The sequence below is a fragment of the Spea bombifrons genome, chromosome 1, assembly GCF_027358695.1.
Source record: "Spea bombifrons isolate aSpeBom1 chromosome 1, aSpeBom1.2.pri, whole genome shotgun sequence".
NCBI classification, from domain to species: Eukaryota; Metazoa; Chordata; class Amphibia; order Anura; family Pelobatidae; genus Spea; species Spea bombifrons.
The window spans coordinates 52734565-52750956 of NC_071087.1; the positions used below are offsets into that span (position 1 = coordinate 52734565).

The window sequence follows — 16392 nt, forward strand, 5'->3', positions numbered from 1 at the left end:
CAGCACACGAAAACGGAAAACTACATTCATGGGCAAGAACAGCTGTTGACTTCCGTTACTGCCAAGAAAGCCTGCTGTATAAATCAAAACGTAAAAATATACAATGTGAAAAGGAAAGAGTGATACTCAGCGCTTAAAATGAAAATGCCAGATATCTGGTGTAATGACACAACTTAAACAAGTATAATACCTTGGTGCTGCAGAACCAACACACTGACCACAAGTGTGTAAAGGATAATACACAAAACAAAGAAATAAAGTGCTGCGCAAAATTTACAAACGACACCACAATATGTGCGGAAATTAAATAATACTTAAATTCATTAAAATGTATTCTTCAATAGGTTCCTCTGTTGGGAAGCCCATAGAGCCCCTTCTGGGGAATGGAGTTTCTTCTTTGTACCGGTGTACCAGAAAAGACCGGAGGAGAAAGAGTTAAAAAAGTAGTAGCTTTAATAGAAATAAAAAAATATAGTATCTTACGTATAAGAACACTTTAACGCTCCCGTAGGAAGGACCGGAATAATGCTGTGTTATAGCAGGAACAGCTTGGTTCTCTCAGGATTCCTCTGTGTCCACTTCCTCAATGGGCGTATTCAGCACAACGCGTTTCACCAATCGGCTTCCTCAGGTGCATACAAAATATACAATCCCTGCTTGAATCACTTGCTTTTGTCGCCAAGACCTAGTAATGTAATTCTAAAATAATTAAAATCATAATTTAAAGCACCAATAGGCTACAGCATATCTTTTAATTGCTAAAAGATTTAAAATCATATTTTATAAGTGATTTTTTAAAAATTGTTATTCAGACCACACCTAGCTTAAACGACTATTTCTAAATGTAGTGTGTATAATTGCTCTGAAAATGAAAAGAATAGTATTTTACCTACTTAGGGCACCTACCAGGACATGACGTCCGTCGTCAGAAGTTACAATCTACTTTGTCAAGGCGACCAGCACTGCTTGGACTTTTGTGGATGTCAACAGCTACTCATTGATGGAAAAATGAGCATCAGGTGGATGTCACACAGTTGCTGTTTTCCCAAAATCGCAACAGCAAATTAAAAATAACTTTGGCATCTATCAGAGAAGCCTGGTTATTTAATTAGGTTAGGTTTAAATCGATTGTAAGGCTGCCATTGCATCTGTCTTAGCTGGCCAGGCTGGCGTGAGCTCTGCTCATTGCCTGCCACTCTCTGGCTCATGAAGAATGGAGCTCAAATTTCTCTTTCCTATTGCTATTTTGTTCTGTAAATGGTCGACACTTTATAAATAAGAATAATTATAATAATATTAATCTCTTGTCAGTGCTTGATCGTCTTTCCCCTTCCTTGCATTCTCCAAGGTCACAGTAACACTATTTTCTCCATTCAGTTGTGAAGTTAATTCCTAATCTATACTGACTCATATTGCACCTATATCACACAATAAACCATAATCCATTCCCCATGGTGACAGTGATGTCACCGACCCCGGATTACTGCAGAGCTTGTGTTCGTGATATAAAGCTGACAGTGATATATTTTGGAAAACACGCACTGCCCTGCTAACCTTCTCACATTGCTTGTACCATGATGTCTCCTGGCCTAGGTGGACAAGGGCCAGGCTTCGGGCAACCGGTCCAGGGGAGGCCACAGTCCCCCTGCTAAAAAACCGGGGGGAGCATTACAATTGACCATACATAAAACAGGTTTAAGACACATTAAGGCAAGGGTGTCCAACCTGCGGCCCTCCAGCTGCTGCAGGACTACATCTCCCATAATGCTCTTTCAGCTAAGGGGCTGGCTGAGGAGTATGGGAGATGTAGTCTTGCAGCGGCTGGAGGGCCGCAGGTTGGACACCCCTGTCAAACCGGTACAGAAAGAGAAGACGGAGCTGCTCTTGCAGACTTACAATCTAGTAGCTCTTGAAACTGTTTACATTCTTCTCCTTGATTGTAAAGACTGGAGATCCCTTTTTTAAGGTTACCAAAGGTTATTCAGTAATTAAAGGTTTTTTTGTTGGAACTTTAACTAAAAAAAGTTGCAGAATTTTTTTTCCCCCTCTCTACATCAAAAAAAATGAAAGACTGAAACATTCACAAACAAAGCGTGTTAAGGTTCAATGTTCTCAACCGATCTATAGGTATTTGGGGTTGAATGGACTGTTTTAACCAAGGCAGAAAGAAACTTTGTACACTGTGCAGGCTGATGTAAGATGCACCAGACATTCATTAACAACCGACTGAGAAACACCAGTGGAAGTTCAAAGAGTTCTTTCCATGTATAGAAACTTATATTTTGGAAATGTTCCAAAACACATTTCTCATAAAAATACTTATTTATAAATAACTTAAATATACCGTGTATATATATATATATATATATATATATATATATATATAAATAAGGTATATATATATATATATATATATATACACACACACACACACATATATATATATATATATATATACATTGTATCTTTCTTGCAGACAATTATATACATTGTCTGGTTGCTGATAAACGATCTACGGTGTGTTTTTCCCACTTCTCCAACTCACAGGATTAATTCATATTGCAAACACTAACTCCACATTCGCACAGACTACTTATTCAAACCTGGCAGCTAGATCTGAAAGAACTAGCCAAATGTATAAAAAAAAAAAAAAAGGCCGGCTCCTATTGGATGAGATCAGCCAGTTACACTGTTGTAAACGCACAACGCCCAGCTTGTTGTTTGGCTCTGTATACACAGAGGAGGTGTGTACTGCTTGTCATGTGCTGCTGCAGCTGAACATATTAGCCACAGGCTGTCACTGCTGACACATTACTCATTGCCCCTACTCATCATCACTGTTCTCTCATCAACCAAAACACAGCCCAAGTGCAGCAAAAGGAAGGGATTTAAGGTAAACTGCATGTCAAACTGCTAAATATATATAAATGATAGATAGATGATTAGATATTTAGATAATGACTGTAGTTTCACTTAAATGATACCTGAAGAATGAACCTTAATTCACTTTTTATGGGAATGAGTCGCTAACTGGAGTTGTTTCGCATTCATTGCCAAGAATAGAACGGGCAGATTAAGATGAGATGAATATTCTTTCATTCAAGTTTTTCCGCTCCGTGTGATCCCTAAGCGGCTCGGCGTTAATAATAATTGTCTGAATCCAAACAGGATTTATATGCAATGCTACATTCATTTTGCTGCCAATGAAATAACGAAATGGTATAAGTTTTATATTTATATATTTATGCTTTTTAATGGAAATGTTTCATTTGAATGCAATTATTTTTGTGATTCTTTCTTACTGTAGAAGGAGAATATGCAAAATTAGTATTTATCTGCTACTTTCAATCAAAGGCTGCTATATTTCTCTACTGGGCACTGTTCGGAAATATTATATAGTGAGAGTAGCAGCAAATAACTGCTTTAGAATCTTCTGTATAGAATTACCACCGCTGTCCTCATCAGAATGGACTTCTACAGTTCCTGTAAGTGGATGGACTATGTGTCTTTATGTTCTCTTAGCTTGTCAGTGAGTTAAGCTATTGTGTGGTGCCACCTACTTTGGCTAAAGTCCTCGCTGGTGACTTTATAGTCCCACATACAGTAAGAATGGTATATGCAGGTACCCCTGTATAAGGGGCACCAGGGAAAGAAGCAATAGTTCTTCACCTATGTCTTGTATTCCAAGACACAATATAAATCTCCTTTATGAAGTCTATCTAAGCCTTTAGAAGGTAATCACATGTAGTTGTCATACAGTGCTTTGCTGAACCACGGACAACAAATTGCAACGCATGTGTTTTGCTACTTGCATATTATTCCGAGGATGCAGCAGAGGTGGCAAGAGGACTAATGCGGTACCCGTTGTACAGCGCTACAGAATATGATGGCACTATATAAAAATATAAATAGTAATATTAATTGCGGGCAGAGACCACACTGACTTCTAAAGTGTCTGCCCCCTGCAGTGAGCTGCCCTTCTAGGGAATTTTTAGGGGGCAATTTCCCCATCCATCTGGCAAATTCCCAGTTGGCTGCTGGCCGACAGCGCCCCAGTGTGCAGCCGCTGGCTGGATTGTTGTAAGCTTGTTTGTATAGGGCCTGCCCCACATGTTTCTCTAAGTCAAATTGTTATGTTATACACTACTGGTAATGTCCTGTCTACCCATTGTACAGCGCTACGGAACATGATGGTGCTATATAAAACACTAAATAATGATAATACGCCTGACCCTGTTATATCCAGCTACACCTTTACCGCAACATGCTTTTTAAAACTGCTGAGACCTACTGTAGTACATAGACCTCTTTACCTAATGTATTGGCTGATCTTTACTCTGTCAGTTCTAGTTTTGCCAGACCCTTTGAATGTATATACTGTAAGAAGCGCTGAGTAGATTGATGGCGCTATATGAATAAAAGTTAATAATAGCATACATACAAAAAATCTGGGTTACATGCAGTTCCACACTTGGCCGTAAGGGGGAGTCTGGGAATTTTGCTATCAGGTAACTAGACGGTATGTTTAACTCTTTCCTCTGTCGGGTTTCTCTGTCCTGTTGTGTGTGGAATATTCCAAGTGTTACGGGTATTTGTCCGAGCTTCCCTCCCTCGTCTGATATTCATTGTAATGATTAACGAGTATGTCGCAAACCTTCACTTACACCTTATCGTAATCATTTATTTCCTCGGCATAATCACATTACACATTCTGCTACCAAACCACCAATAGTTATTTATATCGGAACCCTGCCATTCGGTCTCTGTAAGCACATTCATTGGCCGCTGTCATATCGCCCAGCCAATTGCAATTTCGTTGCCTGTGCCAATCAATGACAAAGTCTCGCCCCTACCCTAGCGGTTGGGTTTCTGGTTGTATTCCAGGAGATGGAGGCGGTGGCTCTCGGTGAGTGTTGCTATTGGTTGGCAGCTACTCCGGGGTGTGGCGTAGCGGCAGTACCCACATTTTGATTGGTCGATGTTTTGTCGCCGCCTCAATATTCCCTTTAGCGCTCGCAGAAGGCAATAACAGTCAACAGCTCTCTGCTGGTGGGATCCTTCTCTGTTACCCGGATCTGGCTCAAGCTTACAAAGGCAAGTGAGCGCCTCTCTTCACACCGCTTCACCTCTCTGACAAGTAAGATTCACAGCCCTCCATAGAGATTCCTATAGTTTGTGCCCACCCTTCTCCTGCTCTGCGATTAGTGGTGGGGCGGCTGCGGCCCTTCAGCCTATACAGCCCACATCATGCATAGCCAGACTGATAGGAAATGTATCGCGGGGTCAGCTGTCAAGCGACAGTTCCCAATGATATTTTATAATAGACAGTGGAGGTGTCACACTATGACTCTTTCCCCTTGCTAGCTGGACGGAGGCATTTGCATTAGAGGCCCTGGGGGGTAAGTGGTTTATGTGAGTTTGCTGATCCTGACTCAGGAATGTCACTGGATGGGGTTACACACCAGCAGTGAACCTGGCTGCAGATCGCAGCGTAAATACCGCGCTGCTCTAGGAGACGTGGATTGAATGGCTTGTATTGGGGAGTGGGTGTGTCCGCTGGCGCACTGCTCGGGACTGGGAGATCATACGGAATGTGACCGTGATTTCCTGTGGATGGGGTGTAAATGTTCATCGATGTTGCCGAATCCGGTTTCTAGTACCGGTAGCATCTTTGGGAATACGAGACGGGAGCATCTTGACGCCACAGCGCAGGGGAGCCTGAAGCGATAGCATCCCGTTCCAGAACATTCCACACATCTTAGATCTCTTTAACCCGCTCTTCGCCCCGCTGTGCTCTCTACATTAATGCCTTCCCGAGAACACGGGGCTGTCCCTTAACGGGTTTTTAATTGAGTCAAATGCCAACAACCAGTGCAATCGGTGCATATCCTCCTCGAATACACGTTGTTACATTGCACTGGGATCTGCAAGTGACGTTTTCATGCTTTGGTTTCTGGCTTACGTCATTTTCCATATTGGTAGGCTAAATTCACGTGCAGTGATAATGATATACGTCATGTTTAGAAGCTCTGAAATGTATGTATTTTGTTTACCATAATGGCCCTTTTGGTAGTTATGTTAATGTGATACAAGTATCAATTAGCTAATGTTTATTGCATCATCTATATGCAGCAATATTATTTGCCCTGACAAAATCATTCATTGCCTCCACCAGGGGGGCTTCAGCTTGCAGGGGTGCCCATCTATCTCTGAGATTACCTGTGTCTGGGGCCCCCGATGGCCCTTATTCATGCGTTAGGGCCTGTTGGCACCAAGCACCCAAGCATTGGGTGTGGGATGGGGCAGGCTCGCACTGTGCCCTAAGATTTGTGAAGGCAGCCCAGAGATCATTGAAGTGTTCTTCGGTCTGACGCTACGGAAAGCTTTGTATGGGCAAAATTCCTTCTAAAAACTGTTGTCGGATTCTTCTGTAGGCAGGGATTTATCCTGGCACGGTGCCTGTAATAATACAAGTAAAAAAATAAATCATGAAAAACATATCAAGATTAATCTTGGCAGAGACCCACTGTGTTACTATGACAACCAGAGTCTAGATTTCCACTCCTCAAAGCACCTTCCAAGAGGCAGAGGGATACAAACAACATATGCATTTTATTATTATTATTATTATTATTATTAGTTAGTATTGATTTATTGACACATTTTAGTGTTTAGATCTAAATTTAAAAGTTTATGCTGGGATTGAGACAGAGCGGAACTGCATAAGAAACCTGCATCTAGTGGTGAAGGGGGTCCAAAAAATGACATCTTAATCTCAACACAGACCACCAATTACAATTCCAAGGTATCCAGAAGAATAAGGGTTTTAGGTGGAATTCTCTTGATGACACCCTCCTTTTCTGTATATTCTCTACAGTAAAGGTGGGCCTGGCATGTTCTCCATCAGAGGTGTTTTGGGAGTTTTGTTTTTGGGCCACTTTGCCTGAATGTTACCAGCAACGACACCTGTGATATTTTGTCAATATTAGTAAATATGAATTTACCTGCATAAAAATACCTTCCTAATCCGTTTTGTAACTACAAAGGATCATTTATTTTAACAAGGAGAAAAGTTAGAACAAAGGATCATAATCTAGAGGATCAGAGGTTAAGTAATGTTTACTGAGATGGTGGTGGATAAACTAAACAGCCTTGTGGCACAAAACAGAATTTGAACATGCTCTCTACATCAGGAAAAATGGCCAGACTTGATGGGTCAAATGGTTCTTATCCACCATAATTTTTTTTGTTTAGTGTCAAATGGTTTGATTAAAAGATATGTGACCAATTTTTCTTTTTTTTTTCTTCTCCCAACCCTTAGGCAACCATTAGCATTTGGTGAAAAGTGTGTGAAAACAGAAGTAAGTTTATTTTCTGGACCAAGCCCAGTTTAGTCAAGGAATGTCAAAAGCTATCTTAGTTACTTTTATAAGGCATGGAGGGTCTCAAATGAGAAGAGGAGCCTTACTGTTGTCCCGCGTCTTGCAAGATAACACGCACATCACTTCCGTCAGGCAGTGTTCTCCCGCCAATCGCAGGTCTTTCTCATCTCGCTTTGACCCTGACGGAAGCGGACGCCCTGCTACCTGGGACACTTTTGGGATTTGGGACAATCGCATCGATGAACCCATTCAGCTCCCACCCAGCATAAAGTATGGCAAGCTGATTCCCCAAATAAACCTGTCCAGAGTAGGCTGCTCCACGCAATTGGGGAAAAGGAAGGAAAATGAGGACCGGTTCAATTTTGCTAGACTTACAAACGATGTCCTGTATTTCGCTGTGTACGATGGACATGGGGGAGCTGCGGCAGCAGATTACTGCGACCGTTTCATGGCCAAATACATCAAGTAAGTGCAGGTTTCTAGCTCAAAGGGGTTGTTTTCGAATGCCACAATAGACAACTAGAGGACAACAGCATATGTAAGAAAGAGAACAAGGGAGATTGGTGCTCATTTGGTTCACATACTGCATGCAAAATCATGCAGGTATAATAGACTGAATACTTTGTGATCACTCAATACATAGTGGATGGTCTGAATTTAGATTGAAGATAAACAACTTTTCCTTAATACCCGTATATTGCAGGGATAGGCACCAATATTGCTCATGGTGGACATTTACTGGAGTCTGGACAATTTTGATGTTCTGTGGTCCTTTGCAAACTTTGCCACGGACACTGGTGTCATTGTACAGACACTTTGCCTATCCCTGGTATATGATACTAATATTGTAGTCCATGCCAAGCCATACTGTTGCCAGCAGCATGAATACATCATTTTCATTTTAATAGAATTCTGTCATACCGTGTTTCCCCGAAAGTAAGACAGTGTCTTACTTTCTTTTTATCCCTAAAAGCCCCACTATGTCTTACTTTCGGGGTATGTCTTATATTGGGAAAAAAATGTCCATATATACCAATCCACACGCATACCAATCCACACATATACACCAAACCACACACATATACACCAAACCACACATATACACCAAACCACACACATATACCAATCCACACATATATACCAAACCACACATATATACCAAACCACACATATATACTAATCCACACATATACACCAATCCACTCTCACTGTCACTCTATGCTTTCCTACCTTTCCTCTTTCAGTTTCTTTGCCGCCTCTTCGCTCTTCTTCTTAGTTCTTCTGTCTTCTCTTCTTCCGGGTCAGAGGGCACGGAGACCGGTGGGCGCGGCTTCAGTGCTGTGCGCCGGGATCTGGCAGCAAACCCCGGCGCACAGCAGCTGTTGCCTTGGGGATCACAAGGGAGCGGTATCGGAGGTCTGTTAAAGACCTCCGATACTGCTCCCTTGCGAGCCTGCTCCTCCAGCGGCGGACATTACTGTCCATCTCTGGAGGGGCGGCAGGGGCGTCGGACCGCGCTGCGGCGGACCCCGCGACGGCAGTGGCGTCGGACCGCGCTGCGGCGGACCCCGCGGCGGCGCCCCCTGGAGTGTGGCGCCCTGTGCGGTCGCACAGGTCGCACACCCCAAAGGCCGGCCCTGGTCCTGATGGACCACGGAAAACATTATTGCTGCTCCAGCAAATCCCCCGTGTTTCCCCGAAAGTAAGACATATGTCTTACTTTCGGGGTACGGCTTATATTAGCCGACCCCTCTGAAACCCCCGATACGTCTTACTATCAAGGGGTGTCTTACTATCGGGGAAACACGGTACCACCAAACATCAAGTCTAAGGAGCTGTGATTCATAAAACATTTCTAATCTTTCTAATCTTGGCCATGTCCAACATAGGTAACGATGACTGTTAGTCTTATGGAAGCAATATTAAGACATTGAAGCCTACTACATCATTGATAACATTGTGTTTTATAGATTTTTCCTTTCATTAAATATCTGCCTCTCTTCCATACAGAGACTTCCTCTCACAGGAAAATGATATGGAAAAAGCGCTGAGCAGAGCTTTCCTCGAAATAGACAAAGCATTTGCCAGACATGCTCACCTTTCTGTTGATGGTAGGTATAAATAAAGAAGGAGGTTCTTTATTCTGTTACCAAAAAAAACAGAGAACTAAATATGAACATTACATATGGGTCATTTTGCTTCTTAATGTTTGAAAGTGCCTCCAAAAATATTGAAGCATTATATGGCTATTTCAAAATATGAGTGACATTTACAGGGGTACAATATATATCTATATACAAATATTTTTTCGCTAGAATCCAACAGATGTACTATTAAATGTACCATCTACCATTTTAAATGGCACTGAACGACTATAGCTGACTATAGCATGCGTAGTATTCATGATTATATGGCAAAAAGGCATTCAGTTAACAACTTGAGAGGCAACTTATGTTTTCTCTAACCCTGTGTGTGGCACTAATCGGAAGTCGCTTCTAATCATCTATAAAAATTTAAAGATCAGTATATAATATTTATGTAATGTCCACTTTTGCACAGGGTCAGGATCTAACCATACATGATAAAGTGACCATTACAATTTGGTTGATGTTTATTTGTAGACTTGGATGTTATATGTAGTGTACAAAATTGAGTAAATGATAGGTTTTAAGAAATTTGGAACCCTTTTTTTCTAAGGGTATAATAAACAATTTTATTCCAAATTGGCTATTCCAGGAATTGTGCACTAATGTGGATCGCCGGACTGTTCCCTATCACTCACTACCCCAGCACTCTGGCTTTAGATTAAATAAAATTTTAGATTCAAGGCATAATTATCTTGTATTGGCCATAGGCCTGTACATGAATATTTCCTTGAAGGCATGTAGTATTTGTTGACCTGCATGCTTTGATTTAAGTGGGAACTTATCGTTCCATTTTATATTTTGTTGGGACAATTAACATGACCCATAATGATGGGGACTGTACTGTGAGCTTGGCTAAGTGGTTATCTGCCCCTGTCCATATGAACGTACCCTTTAAGATGCCATACAACTAAAATGAACTGTCCCATGTTCCTATACTCAATAGTGCTTACCATTTACTACAAGCTTTTACCTGGCAAGAATATCCGTATCCAAGTACATTCTTTGGATTTGGTGACTGAGGCATACAACAAGATATTCAAGTGCCAATTCAGATCTGTTTTCTGGACAAAACTGTAGACCTTCAATGGGTGCTTACTTGGCTTGTCACTATTAGTGCTATGGTTCCTGGAATAGGCCTGGATCAAATCTAGTATAATAAAATAAACCGTAAGACATTTCTTGTAAACAAAAATATAGTAAAAATGACCATAGATATTCAGTGGCATTTTTTTTCTCTCCTAATAATTTATGTTCATAACCAAAATGTTTGAACTTGCAACACTGAGGAAATAAAAAGCTGTGCAAAACTTCTTTTATTTTAAAGCATTTAAATATCAGACTACAAAATCCTGTGATGTCCTATTCCATATTGAAAAACATTGTAATCCCTATTGGAGTTAGGACATATTGCGCAAAGTAAGACATGACTATCTCAATGCGGGGTTGTGAGCGCTAAAGCAGCCTGACCTTTTCTTAAGCTTCGAGCTGTATTGGAAGCAAACTTGGCTGGTTGAGTACCCGTTGGACAGCTCTTTTGGCCTCCTCAGTGTTGCGGGTTTGTTGTTGTCTGATGAAACCCCCTGGGTGAATTTCCTATTTGCCTCTGTGTGCGTGTTATTTGTGGCAGAGACTGCACCTGGTCAGCAGCTCTAGAACTGGAGGCCCCGGACGCTATAATGCTGGGCTTCAGTGGAAAGAGAGATCTGCTAAATTTTGTCCCAGGTGAAGGAGTCCAGCGGTTCCTAGCCTGGACTACAGGAAGGTCCCAACATCCAGTTTGTCACATTAGTTGAGATGAACATGAAGTAAAAAAATGTCCAGTGAGTGTTAAGATATCTTGAAAAGATATTAGTTATTTTCTGTTTTTTTTATTATTATTTTTTTTTTGTTTGTTTTATGTTCCAGTGATGTTGAAAGGAAAGAAACATGTCAGACTATATAATTAGCGGATAATTTTCCTCTACGTTGCACCAGATTAGGCAAACATGATGCACAAGTATCACTGTCACCAGTTATTCAAGTAACATGTCCTTGATTTTGGAACCATTTTAACAGTGTTTTGTTTATAGAGAACATAAGACCCTTTATCTGAAAGACACTAATATGTCCACTTTTGTCTCTGTATGGGGATGAAGTTCTCTTATTAAACAGGTTAAAGAATACAAGTACTCCAAAATTAATACGATTTCGCTTGGATTAAATAAATCCTTAATACTTTCTCCAGAATATACTGATTTTATATATTTACATGGCATTTATCCCCAAATCACACTTCTGATGTCTACTTACTGAAGTTCTGAAATCAAGGAATGGATTACTGCATTTTTTTACATACGTATTTTGTAGGACATCAACCATGATTTTTTTTTTTTTTTTTTTTTTAATATACATATAATTAAAGCAGGTATTTTACTGCTACAGTCATACTTTTTCATTTTTAAATGTCTGTTTAAAAGTTTCTTTCTGTGGCACCTGGAATAAATTCCCACCGGGTGTCCCTTGGTTCTTGCAATCACCAGCTATTAATAGAAAAACGTTGCGAGATCTGCACAAGGTTGCATGTAGATCTGACCACGATTTCCTCCTTTCACTCTTTCTGAAAGTAGACTACGTCCCTAGAGTTTTGATTTTGATTTTTACCTCTATCTTGTTAGAGGAAACACAATTCGGCTGGCAACATAAGTAAGCTTAATGGCTTCGAGCGAACTAGCCTTCCCACCAGTTGTGTTGCAGAAACAATACCTGCTTTATGATTCACATTTGTTTGTATGTCATACGCACTAAGCTTTTTAATTTCTAATCTTTAATCATTTTACACATTTACTGCTCAGCATGGTGTAATACATGTGTCTTGCTAGGCAAATATTTGGATGGGTAACCCCCCCCCCCCAAAAAAAAAACCCCAACTACTATAAATCCTGCACATTTGATGTGTCTTCGTTAATTTACCCCCCCCCCCAATCATTTCTAATAATAATATTGCCCTATATATTCTAGGACTTGGGGGGGGGGAAATGTCCAGCAAAAAAAAGGTCCTTTTATAAGGGTCATCCTCCAGGAGGCCATATTTTTTTAAAAAACATAAACCTAAAGTCTGTTTTGTGACCTGTACCATTTAATTTTCAAAACACTGCATAGAGAATGGCTGGGTAGAAGAAACCTGGAATTATGGAATCCTTTAAGCTTTTAATGGAAAAACTATAATGGCCTGATCACGGTATTCATGATCACGTCTCACAAATGTAAATAACCAACTTAAATGTTGTTCCCCCATATATGTCTTCTGTTGGTGTCCGTTGGCTTGGTAAGCGAGCTAATACTATATTTTATCCAGGAAATATCAGAACATACTCCATCCAATATGAATTTTTACCAACAGATTTTACCCCTAGCTCCTTTTTTGTTTCAAATGCAAACCCAGATACCAAGCTTTAACTTATTATTTACTAAACACTTGTATTGAGCCATGTTGTTGCATCTTACATTGTTTTTTTGTTATTTTTTTTCCTGTGCATGCTTCTGTTTTATTTCCTAAGAATCCCATTAACACATAGATTTAGGTAAAGATAAAATAACTTTTTTTTTATTTTTTTTATATTGACTAAAAGCACTTTGTTTCTCATTTTCATTAGACTGGTTGTTAATGTATGTCATTTTTGTTATGATGTTGTAGCATCTCTTTTGAACTGTGGGACCACTGCTACAGTGGCCTTGCTGCGTGATGGCATCGAACTGGTAGTTGCCAGCGTCGGGGACAGTCGAGCATTGTTATGTCGGAAAGGAAAGCCTTTTAAACTTACAATTGACCATACCCCTGAACGGAAGGAGGAAAAGCAAAGGTAGTGTTTGCATCACATATGATGACGCTTGGTACACTGTTAGCTTATTGCATGAAAATGCTCCAAAATTTACTTTACATTTAATGGTCCATCATGATGTGAAGTTCATTCATGCACACATTTGCAACATTGTAATGAAATCTGTATTTTTCCAGGATCAAGGATTGTGGTGGCTTTGTTGCATGGAATAGTTTGGGACAGCCCCATGTGAATGGCAGGCTTGCAATGACACGGAGCATAGGGGACTTGGATCTCAAATCAATGGGAGTCATTGCTGAGCCTGAAACCAAAAGAGTTAAGGTGAGAACTTGCTTTATCGGTGCCCTCTCTTCTGTAGCCGGTAAATTTCCATTTTACGTGTCTGTGCTTTTTGACATTGTCAGGTTTAGGTATTAAAATGTTGTCCCTTAGCTGTGTTCAAAGTCATAAATGTGATCGTGAGCGGTAAACTGGATATTATTTAAGAATGGTTATTTGGTATTTAACAATTTCAGTTTCAAACATCCCCCAAGTATAGTGCACTTCACATTCTATTTTTACTCTGCATATCTGGTGACTGGAATTTCTCTTTACGAGTGAATGATTAGCTATGGCCTTGTGTATGTTAACTGGAAACTAGAGAAGGGCAAATTAATGACTGTACTTTCTGCTTCTAGATCCAATCCAACTCCCTTCAGGGAGAAAAAATCCCCATATTAATACTTTAGTTTCTAACTAACTAAGGAGAATTTTCCATGCTGCAAAAATGACCACAGCTCTTTTAAAAGTAATGTTCCATTAGAATATTATCATGACCAGATATGATTTTAACCAGGAAACGTTCATCATAAATCTTCTATAAACAATCCCTGGTCAGTTGTATGTCAGACAGTTAATAAGTTTGGATTTGCTTTTACCCATAGAAATTATCATGGCTCTACATACACAAAAGTTTCTATCCAGAACAGTAACTTTCAGCCAATTGTAGAAAACATTTGGAAGTAGATTCCAGTAGTTTTTTTTAAAAAAAAAATAGTGTTTTATAGGTTGTATTTTGGGAATTTTCTGTACTTCTATTTCATGTTCTCCTTTTTAATTTTCCAGCTCCACCATGCCGATGACGGCTTCTTAGTATTAACTACAGATGGTATCAACTTCATTGTGAACAGTCAAGAGATCTGTGATATTATCAACCAGTGCCATGATCCCTTAGAAGCAGCTCAAGTCCTCACCGAACAGGTAATCATTGGCTTCCACTTAAACACTAGAGTCCATTCCTGTCAAATGCATGGTTAAGCGTATGGCAATCCTGAATCTAAGACGACCAAGGACTGATTAATGTCTGGGTCTTTATAGCCGTGGGGAAAAAATGGACCAGCTAGCGCCAACTTGTACTTATCGGCTGTCAAATTACTGTTTACCCCTGAAAGATTCTCCTGGCCTTTTTCTCTTTTTCTTTCAAGCTAAATTTAAAATTTCTCTCTTTTTTTTATACAGGCTCTTCAATTTGGCGCAGAGGATAACAGCACAGCTATTGTTGTCCCGTTTGGAGCCTGGGGAAAGCACAAGAATTCTGAAGTCTGTTTTTCATTCAGCAGAGGCTTTGCCTCCAGTGGAAGATGGGCATAACAGCCTCTTCCTCATTTGGCTTTTCCAGGAGGAACACTTTTCTGTGTACAGTACCATAAACTGTTGCCTGCCCCTAAATCTGCACTATGTACATAGTTGTCTTCTCGCCATCACACATCCTAGCTTTACCTGCTTGGTGGTCTCCTGTTATGACCACTGTGAGTGAAAGGTAGACTAGCACATGCAGCTTTCGGTGAAACTTGGATCTCTCAATGAAATGTGAATACTTACGCAGTTCTTTTACGGTTATGCTACCTTTTGCAAAATAATGTTACATATTTGGAAGTTTTATAAGAGGGCTGCTTTTCAATTTCAGCTTCAATGGGAAACCGTTTTACTTTTTTCATTTTCTTCATATAGTGTCACTCCCACAGAACAACCTAACCTAACCCTTTAAATGCTAATTTTGCACTGTAATCGTGAACAACCTTTACTGTCTTTGCTCCTGGCTGTATGCAGGTATTTGTATTCTGTATATGGCTAAATAATCTACAACATGTCCTTTAGAGTTTAAATGTTGTATTTTGCACTTGATAAAGGCAGGGAATGGGTGTTGTTACAGGGGCAGACATGCCTTTGTGTTTGCTTCTTCATTGTCCATGTCTTCTTCAACAGAAAGATCATTGTTTCACTTAGAAACTTCCCTTGCTAATGGCTTCCTGATGATGCATTCACCCCTCTTAACTGGATAGAGGAGTTAACTGTATTGAGCCACTGGCACATATGCCCTATATACGGACCAGTGTGTCAGGCCATGTAAGGAGGGGGCTAAGTAGTCCTGCGGTGTTCACGCAGGGACTTCATTTTTCCATTTCAATAAATGGAAGAAAAATTGATGTGACTAAGGTTCTGTTTCTGGGAACATCCATTTTGTGAAATATTTATGGTATGTATAAATGTGAACTAGAGAGTGGGACAATCAGTCTGTAACGTTATTGGTTTAAAAGAAAACCAATAGTGTACTGATGTACATGAATTAAAAATGAAAGAGATTTTTTTTTTAAATAAAACACTTTATTCTTGGTTCAGTACTGACTACAAATTAAATTTAGTGGCCTTGGCCATGTATAATATCAGAAGATCAGATGTTCATCTTTGTCCATGATAGTGTAAAGGTCTCAGAGGGTTTATTCATGAAACAATGAGTTGGTGAGACGTTACAAATTTCATTTCAGCTATGCGTAATGACCCCATTAATCTTTTAGAAGTGCTCAGCCCATAACATAAACTTAATGTGATGAGCTGTGGTTTAGTTTTATTGAATAAACCCTATATCTGTAAGACTTTCTCCAACATGCAATGAAACCTAGGTTTATTCACTAAAGAGAGAGCTTTCATGTAAGTGATTTCACATTGAATTATGAAGGGTCGATCCCAGGGATGATTTGATAAAAAAATAGCTTCTATGATACATAA

The 16392-nt window shown here is 40.0% G+C and overlaps 1 protein-coding gene across 1 annotated transcript; it reads left to right on the top strand.

Moving 5' to 3' along the window:
- Positions 1-2744: 2744 nt before the first annotated feature.
- On the top strand, positions 2745-15810 carry PPM1K (protein phosphatase, Mg2+/Mn2+ dependent 1K). The gene is made up of 8 exons (XM_053461616.1): positions 2745-2893; positions 7322-7847; positions 9393-9493; positions 13203-13368; positions 13524-13668; positions 14452-14586; positions 14845-15554; positions 15671-15810. The coding sequence occupies exons 2-7, from the start codon at positions 7402-7404 to the stop codon at positions 14974-14976; spliced, it is 1125 nt and encodes a 374-aa protein (XP_053317591.1). The 5' UTR covers positions 2745-2893; positions 7322-7401; the 3' UTR covers positions 14977-15554; positions 15671-15810.
- Positions 15811-16392: the final 582 nt, after the last annotated feature.

Bases quoted from the DNA above. Each gene is read 5' to 3' on its own strand.
- PPM1K (XM_053461616.1), top strand. From the start codon at position 7,402: ATGTCAAAAGCTATCTTAGTTACTTTTATAAGGCATGGAGGGTCTCAA. The intron at 9,494-13,202 runs GTAGGTATAAAT...ATGATGTTGTAG, and splicing joins TGCTCACCTTTCTGTTGATG to CATCTCTTTTGAACTGTGGG. The intron at 13,369-13,523 runs GTAGTGTTTGCA...GTATTTTTCCAG, and splicing joins CGGAAGGAGGAAAAGCAAAG to GATCAAGGATTGTGGTGGCT.